The sequence below is a fragment of the Oncorhynchus mykiss genome, unplaced genomic scaffold, assembly GCF_013265735.2.
Source record: "Oncorhynchus mykiss isolate Arlee unplaced genomic scaffold, USDA_OmykA_1.1 un_scaffold_212, whole genome shotgun sequence".
NCBI lineage: Eukaryota > Metazoa > Chordata > Actinopteri > Salmoniformes > Salmonidae > Oncorhynchus > Oncorhynchus mykiss.
In genome coordinates this window covers 277,501-286,753 of record NW_023493683.1, presented here as the reverse complement: position 1 = coordinate 286,753, position 9,253 = coordinate 277,501, and the positions used below count along the sequence as shown (strand labels likewise).

Below are 9,253 nucleotides of genomic sequence, written 5' to 3'. Positions count from 1 at the left end.
GTTGGTCACAGTTATCCTTCTTGATCTGCAGCAGACTGATATAGAATCTATCCTATGATATTGAACTGGAGCAGACTGAGACATAGAATCTATCCTATGATGTTGACCTGGAGCAGACTGAGACATAGAATCTATCCTAAGATGTTGAACTGGAGCAGACTGATATAGAATCTATCCTATGATGTTGACCTGGATGCGCAGACTGATATAGAATCTATCCTATGATTGTGAACTGCAGCAGACTGATATAGAATCTATCCTATGAATGTTGAACTGGAGCAGACTGATATAGAATCTATCCTATGATGTTGAACTGCAGCAGACTGATATAGAATCTATCCTATGATGTTGAACTGCAGCAGACTGATATAGAATCTATCCTATGATGTTGAACTGGAGCAGACTGATATAGAATCTATCCTATGATGTTGAACTGCAGCAGACTGATATAGAATCTATCCTATGATGTTGAACTGGAGCAGACTGATATAGAATCTATCCTATGATGTTGAACTGGAGCAGACTGAGACATAGAATCTATCCTATGATGTTGAACTGGAGCAGACTGATTATAGAATCTATCCTATGATGTTGAACTGAGCAGACTGATATAGAATCTATCCTATGATGTTGAACTGGAGCAGACTGAGACATAGAATCTATCCTATGATGTTGAACTGGAGCAGACTGAGACATAGAATCTATCCTATGATGTTGAACTGGAGCAGACTGAGACATAGAATCTATCCTATGATTTGAACTGGAGCAGACTGAGACATAGAATCTATCCTATGATGTTGAACTGGAGCAGACTGAGACATAGAATCTATCCTATGATGTTGAACTGGAGCAGACTGAGACATAGAATCTATCCTATGATGTTGAACTGGAGCAGACTGATATAGAATCTATCCTATGATGTTGAACTGGAGCAGACTGATATAGAATCTATCCTATGATGTTGAACTGGAGCAGACTGAGACATAGAATCTATCCTATGATGTTGAACTGGAGCAGACTGAGACATAGAATCTATCCTATGATGTTGAACTGGAGCAGACTGATATAGAATCTATCCTATGATGTTGAACTGGAGCAGACGGATATAGAATCTATCCTATGATGTTGAACTGGAGCAGACTGAGACATTGGAGACTGACATGTTTATAAAATAAGATATAACAAACTTTATTACAGCATATTATAAAAACAACAAGTGAGCTCAATATGAGTTAGGAAAGGGAAAGGGGGGGGGTACCTAGTCTGTTGTCCAACTGAATGTATTCAACTGAAATGTGTCTTCCACATTTAACCCTACACCTGTATTAAATCTGATCTAGATCACATGTAATGAGTTGATATGTGTGGCTACCTACACCTGTATTAAATCTGATCTGGATCACATCATGTAACAAGTTAATATGAGTAGCTACCTACACCTGTATTAAATCTGATCTGGATCAAATCATGTAATGAGTTAATATGAGTAGCTACCTACACCTGTATTAAATCTGATCTGGATCACATCATGTAATGAGTTGATATGAGTGGCTACCTACACCTGTATTAAATCTGATCTGGATCACATCATGTAACAAGTTAATATGAGTAGCTACCTACACCTGTATTAAATCTGATCTGGATCAGATTTGTAATGAGTAATGAGTCAACAGTAGCCAACATTTATGAATGGGATATTATATCAGAGTTTACACCAATGTTTCATGATGTCATAGAGTTCTACACTGCTGTCTCTTTGTCCCTGTAACCATGACTACACCTCGGTGCCTTGGTTGTCATAGTGATCAGACTGGTCATCGCTGTAGTCTTCCTGGTCCTGTTCCGAACGCGGCGTCGTGATGGGCGTGCCCTCCTGGTATAAGGCCTCGTAGCTGTCAATCACAAACGCTCCCCGACTGGGCCAGCATCCACTTCAGCTCTGCAGGGGGTCAGAGGTCAGAGGTTAGCGAGAGAGAGACAGAGAGAGTGTGTGTGTGTCTGTCTGTGTGTGTGTGTGTATGCGCATGTGTATTTGTGTGTGTGTGTGTGTATGTGTGCGCATGTGTATTTGTGTGTGTGCGCATGTGTATTTGAATGAGTGTGCGCATGTGTATTTGTGTGTGTGTGTGCGCATGTGTATTTGTGTGTGTGTGTGCGCATGTGTATTTGTGTGTGTGTGTGCGTATGTGTGTGTGTGGGTGTGTGTGTTCTCACCATCTTCCAATACGTTCCTCCCTCCACAGGCCTTCTCTCCTATCAGTGAATTGATGATACATCCTGAGTCGTAGATGAACAGGGTGGGGGAGGTGGCTGACAGGGTAGTTGGGGACACACTGCCCGGCGAGGATCATCAGGAACTTGCACTCAGGGAATTTAGTGGCCAGGTGACTGAAGTGGTGATTCAACAGGGAACACATAGGTACACTGCAGAGAGAGAGGGGGGGAGATAGGATAGATTATCATAGGATCATAGGATAGATTCTATGTCTCAGTCTGCTCCAGTTCAACATCATAGGATAGATTCTATGTCTCAGTCTGCTCCAGTTCAACATCATAGGATAGATTCTATGTCTCAGGGAGAAGGAGGTAGGGAGGTGGAGAGAGAGAGAGATTGAAACAGAGAGAGAGGGGGAGAGAAAGAGAGAAAAGGAGAGACAGAGAGAGAGCAAATGGGAGAAGGAGGGTGAGAGAAAGAGACAGAGAGAGAGAGAAAGAGAGAGAGCAATGGGGATAATGAGGGAGAGAGGGGTGAGAGAAAGAGAATGAGAGAGAGAGAGACAGAGAGAGAGAGAGAGAGTTTACTTTAGCATCAAACTGACCCTAAAGATATTTAAGATAGCGGTATGAGCTGAAGCTTTAATAGTCATCATGACTAGCGTTGTATAAACTGATCCTAGGCCAGTTCTGTGAGTTGAATCATAATAGATGTCTATGTCTCTCCTTATACAGTAAGTGACTCCAGACCAGCTCAGGTCCAAACTAACTCTCTCACCTAGGGTGATAGAGGTGGAGGACCACTCTATCTCCTTCAGGGGCACAGGTAACCTCCCTGACATACTGGTCTCCTAGGATCTCTCTGAGCCGACCGTACTTCTCCTCTCCTGTCTGTCTCCCTCTCAGCCCCTTCACACTCAGTTTCAGGCCCTGATGATGGACACACCTGGGATATGTGTTGGCTGTCTCCTCCTCCTCTTCTTCTTCTTCTTCTCCCTTCTCTTCTTCCTCTTCCTTCTCTTTCTTCTCCTTCTCATACCTCTCCACTCTTTCTTCTTCGTCCTCCTCTACTCCCTCCTCTTTCACCACAACCTCTAACAAACACTCCTCTTCCTCCTCTTTCACCACAACCTCTAACAAACACTCCTCTTCCTCCTCATACTCCCCTACACATGTCACCTCGTATTCCTCCTCCTCTTCCTCTTCCTCCTCATCTTCCTCAACCTCTGACCCTTCTATTATCACACATACATACTCTTCCTCTTCATCTCCTTCCTCACTCTCGCTTCTCTCCTGGTATTCCACATCTTCTTCTCTGTCTTTAACTACCCACAGAGAAGGATCTAAGAGGGAGGAAAGGTCTCGGATGAGAAAATGAACCCAACTCTGTGGTTCATTACCACAGGTCCCAGTTCTGGCATGACAATGAGAGACAAGGCAGTTGGCATGATAGCACAAATAGACATGGTGTCTGTCTGTCTTTGTGTGTGTGTGTGTGTGTCTCTCTCTCTGTGTATTTCAGCCTACTGTGGTTGTGGCTCTTCAGGTCCCATAAGGTCAGGCTCTCAAAGCAGCTCCTATCTCTCCTGGCTTGGTTTTCATTGGCTTGCTGGGAGGTAAACAAACACGTTTACAGATAAACAAACACAGTAAAACAAACAAGGAGAGTAAACAAACAAGCTGACAATACGTCTTTCTTCCACATTGTAGGAGGCTAATCCGACTAGTCCTTTAGAGACGTACCCGTGTGGCAATCTAATTAACATAATTTTTTGAAAAGTCCCTATCAAAATCTTCTGTTTAATCTAGAGACATATTTTTGGGCTGCGTCTCAATCCACCACATCCGCCGACGTCTCCCTTCCACGTCTTGTGGTGAAAGTGGCAGAGCTACAACGCTGTTCGTCAGCTCAGGAGACATCCCGAAAATCGTCTGTAGTTTCCGAATCCTTTGTGACCCCACTATGGAAAGGGGAGACTCTCACGAACAAGATGGTGGTCTCCGTTTCTCTCTACGACCCCCACAAATGTCACGGGACTCATCTGAAGGTAACCCGGTGCCAGTTGTAAAAATAAAAAAATAAACTGATTTATGGAAGTAGTTTTGTGCCAACAAAATAAACAAATATGTATTTCTTTCTGAGCTTTCTTATATCTCTTATATACAGGACAGACACTTCAAAAACCTTATTTTTTGACTCTGTGTTCTGCCATTTATAAATTGTGTTCCTCTCAATGTATTTCTATGGGCTAAAGTAGCGAAGGCCAAAAATATATATATTTATATTGTTTTTTATAAATATTTACAGGGGTTCCTAAAATTCTCACTCAAGTAGCTAAATGATCCATGGTAGGATCATCTTACAACACTTCCATATGTTGGTTTACACATTTAGGAGCTCGTCGTATCACAGATAAATGTATTGAGTACCGTATAAACCTGAAAACATTAGGCAGCAGCCTCTACAAATAATGTATTTAAACTATCAAAATTTAGCTATTGAGCTTTTAATTTGTGGGGGGAGGTTTAGATCATAATTTAGCCTACTCAGTACTCACCTGCATTGTTCCTCAAAGATGCTCAGATCAATATGCATGGAAATATGAACATTCTGTCACATAGCAGCACAGAAACAAGTTGACACTCAAATCAAAACACAAAGACCGTGATGTCATAATGGAGTTGGGTTGGAACTGGAACCGTTTATAGAACTCATTCTGATAGGTCGTCATCAATACAACGTCACAATACGGTGGGAGGCGTTCTATTTGCCTGCTGGGGGGGGGGGGGGGGGGGGGGGGGGGGGGGTCAAGGAGACCAGCAGCTCCGCTAAAAACCATTGACAACGGAGTGCCGTTTTCAAGGGTTTGATCAATAAATGTTAACTATTTAGTTGCAATATCATCGACTCTATTTATTAAATTTTACCTTAATTTAACTAGGCAAGTCAGTGATGGCCTAGGGACAGTGGGTTAACTGCCTTGTTTAGGGGCAGATCGACAGATTTTTACCTTGTCGGCTTGGGGATTCGATCTAGCAACCTTTCGGTTACTAGTCCAACGCTCTAACCACTAGGCTACCTGCCTCCTCTAACCACTAGGCTACCTGCCTCCTCTAACCACCAGGCTACCTGCCTCCTCTAACCACTAGGCTATCTACCTCCTCTAAGCACTAGGCTACCTGCCTCCTCTAACCACTAGACTACCTGTCTCCTCTAACCACTAGGCTACCTGCCTCCTCTAACCACTAGACTACCTGCCTCCTCTAACCACTAGACTACCTGCCTCCTCTAACCACTAGACTACCTGCCTCCTCTAACCACCAGGCTACCTGCCTCCTCTAACCACCAGGCTACCTGCCTCCTCTAACCACTAGACTACCTACCTGCCTTCTCTAACCACCAGGCTACCTGCCTCCTCTAACCATTAGGCTACCTGCCTCCTCTAACCACCAGGCTACCTGCCTCCTCTAACCATTAGGCTACCTGCCTCCTCTAACCACTAGGCTACCTGCCTCCTCTAACCACTAGGCTACCTGCCTCCTCTAACCACCAGGCTACCTGCCTCCTCTAACCACTAGACTACCTGCCTCCTCTAACCACTAGGCTACCTGCATCCTCTAACCACTAGGCTACCTGCCTCCTCTAACCATTAGGCTACCCGCCTCCTCTAACCACTAGGCTACCTGCCTCCTCTAACCACCAGGCTACCTGCCTCCTCTAACCATTAGGCTACCTGCCTCCTCTAACCACTAGGCTACCTGCCTCCTCTAACCACTAGGCTACCTGCCTCCTCTAACCACTAGGCTACCTGCCTCCTCTAACCACTAGGCTACCTGCCTCCTCTAACCACTAGGCTACCTGCCTCCTCTAACCACTAGGCTACCTGCCTCCTCTAACCACTAGGCTACCTGCCTTCTCTAACCACCAGGCTACCTGCCTCCTCTAACCACTAGGCTACCTGCCTTCTCTAACCATTAGGCTACCTGCCTCCTCTAACCATTAGGCTACCTGCCACCCATCTATGGGTTTAGCATCAACACTCCAGTTGTCCTCAGTTGACCTGAAATACCACAAAGCTGTAATACCAGACACTAACCAGGTTTCCATTCAACCTTTTTATGCAAGTAGTGTACATGTCTGATTAAAAAGAAAGTCAGACAGGCCTGAAAGAAACAGAGCATTTAGTCGGTGAACTTTACAAATGCCGACAAAAACAAAATATGCTAGACAAGGTGAGATATTTAAATAAATTATGCAAGAAATGCTAGTGGAACAAATATTGATAAAGGCTAATAACCATCATATGGAACTCAAGATGGAGTCACGCTGTGACGTACTACGACTCAGGATAACATGCAGTTTAATGAGGCTACAGATTAAATAAACGATGATGATGATGGACTTCACAGGATGGTGAAAGTGAAAAGGTGATGAGTTTGATGCTCCTTTCCAATAAATATCGAGGGTCTTATTCCGGTGACATGATGATCGACGCTTGACTGCAGTTTGATACATTTTGTCCATAATAATTAATATAATTAATTAGGTTTCCATCCAATTGGCGACACATTTTCATGCGAATATTCTAGAATCCGGATAGAGAAAAAATACGCGCATTTTCCCCACCGTCGCTGTTTCCACCGAACTGACTCGTTGCGGATAAAAAAAAAAAGTAGTGCGTGATGACGTAAAGCATACAACAATTTTACTTTTTCTCTGTCACGTTTAGTCCCGCTCTCCCTCTTTCCGGATTGTCGCCAGTGTGGTGATTATTGCGCGCACCTGTCACCATGGTTCCCGCGCACCTGCGCCTCACGAGACTCACCTGGACTGCATCTCTTCCATGATTTCCATGCCTCTCTACCTGTCTCTCCCTCAGGTTCATTCCCAGTCAGCCTTGTGGTTATCTTCCTGTTCTTATGTCACAAACGTTGTTCGTGGTTTGTTTTCATGTATATGTATTATTAAATCCACACCTTGTACTTCTCGTCTCCCAGCGTCTGTGTTTTACATTCGCCAAATAAAAAAATAAAACAAGTTAAATCCGTTTCCATGGCATTTTCAACTCTACAGACAGTTGTTTTGGCACAGAAATGTTTGTGGTAAATAGCAAGTGTGCCTCCTCTGGTTTTGGGACGTGCTCTCCAACAGTGCAGACAGGATGTGTGGTTTAGCCTGAATGATGAGATTATTATGGAAAAGAGCGAGAATATTTTCATTTGTCAAACGGTAGTCAAGCATCTAGTCACCAGAATAAGATTTAAGATATTTGGGGGGATTTTTTTTGGGGGGGGGACATCAAGTGAAGTTGTTCACTATATTGGGAATAGGGCTCTGGTCACTAGTAGTTCACTATATTGGGAATAGGGCTCTGGTCACTAGTAGATCACTATATAGGGAATAGGGCTCTGGTCACTAGTAGTTCACTATATAGGGAATAGGGCTCTGGTCACTAGTAGATCACTATATATAGGGAATAGGGCTCTGGTCACTAGTAGTTCACTATATAGGGAATAGGGCTCTGGTCACTAGTAGATCACTATATAGGGAATAGGGCTCTGGTCACTAGTAGTTCACTATATAGGGAACAGGGCCCTGGTCACTAGTAGATCACTATATAGGGAATAGGGCTCTGGTCACTAGTAGTTCACTATATAGGGAATAGGGCCCTAAATAAGCATTTCACTGTTGTATTTGGTGCAAGTAACAAATACAATTTTATTTTATTTAGAGAATAGTATAGTATATCAGTGTAGTGAGGTATCAGTATATCTGGACGCCGAGGGAATAGGGTACCATATGGGATACACCCTTCATGTGTTATTCATGAGATTCAACATATCAACATCAACATATCCCCTCCCTCCCTCCCTCCCTCCCTCTTTCCCACCCCTCCTCTGCCCTTCCCCTCCCTCCCCTCCTCTGCCCTTCCCCTCCCTCCCTCCCTCCCTCTTTCCCACCCCTCCTCTGCCCTTCCCCTCCCTCCCCTCCTCTGCCCTTCCCCTCCCTCCCTCCCTCCCTCCCTCCCTCCCTCCCTCCCCTCCTCTGCCTTCCCCTCCCTCCCCTCCTCTGCCATTCCCCTCCCTCCCTCTCTCCCTCCCCTCCTCTGCCCTTCCCCTCCCTCCCCTCCTCTGCCCTTCCCCTCCCTCCCTCCCTCCCTCCCTCCCTCTCTCCTCCCTCCCTCCCTCCCTCCCTCCCCTCCTCTGCCCTTCCCCTCCCTCCCTCCCTCCCTCCCTCCCTCCCTCCCTCCCTCCCTCCCTCCCCTCCTCTGCCCCTCCCTCCCTCCCTCCCTCCCCTCCTCTGCCCTTCCCCTCCCTCCCTCTGCCCTTCCCCTCCCTCCCTCCCTCCCTCCCTCCCTCCCTCCCTCCCTCCCTCCCTCCCTCCCTCCCTCCCTCCCCTCCTCTGCCCCTCCCTCCCTCCCTCCCTCCCCTCCTCTGCCCCTCCCTCCCTCCCTCCCTCCCTCCCCTCCTCTGCCCCTCCCTCCCTCCCTCCCTCCCTCCCTCCCTCCCTCCCTCCCTCCCTCCCTCCCTCCCCTCCTCTGCCCCTCCCTCCCTCCCTCCCCTCCTCTGCCCTTCCCCTCCCTCCCCTCCTCTGCCCTTCCCCTCCCTCCCCTCCTCTGCCCTTCCCCTCCCTCCCTCCCCTCCTCTGCCCTTCCCCTCCCTCCCCTCCTCTGCCCTTCCCCTCCCTCCCTCCCTCCTCCTCCTCCTCCCTTGTTTCCATTTCAGTTCTAAAGAGCCTTTCCAGAAAATGACCACAAAAACCACCAGCAACAACAACAACATGAACCCAAAAGCACTTAGCTGAAGCACGATCCCGCTCTGTTTTCACCAATGTGTCAAATCTAATCATCACGCACACTACACACACACACACACACACACACACACACTACACACACACACACACACACACACACACTCACACACACACACACACACACACACACACACACACACACACACACACACACACACACACACACACACACACACACACACACATAAATCAAATCATCATTTTGAACCTCTTTCTATTTTT

General features: G+C 46.3%; 1 protein-coding gene across 1 annotated transcript; it reads right to left on the bottom strand.

Moving 5' to 3' along the window:
• Positions 1-1,774: 1,774 nt before the first annotated feature.
• LOC118947857 (cilia- and flagella-associated protein 251-like) lies at positions 1,775-5,002 on the bottom strand. Its single transcript, XM_036972888.1, has 5 exons — positions 4,773-5,002; positions 3,742-3,823; positions 3,161-3,557; positions 2,215-2,424; positions 1,775-1,916 (listed from the first exon to the last, which is right to left on the bottom strand). The coding sequence occupies exons 1-5, from the start codon at positions 4,776-4,778 to the stop codon at positions 1,775-1,777; spliced, it is 837 nt and encodes a 278-aa protein (XP_036828783.1). The 5' UTR covers positions 4,779-5,002.
• Positions 5,003-9,253: the final 4,251 nt, after the last annotated feature.

Excerpts from the sequence above, each read along its gene's own strand:
- LOC118947857 (XM_036972888.1), bottom strand. Across the intron at positions 3,558-3,741 it reads CCTGAAGAGCCACAACCACA|ATCCTTCTCTGTGGGTAGTT; the intron begins GTAGGCTGAAAT and ends CCTCCCTCTTAG. Across the intron at positions 2,425-3,160 it reads ACAGCCAACACATATCCCAG|TGTACCTATGTGTTCCCTGT; the intron begins GTGTGTCCATCA and ends CTCTCTCTGCAG.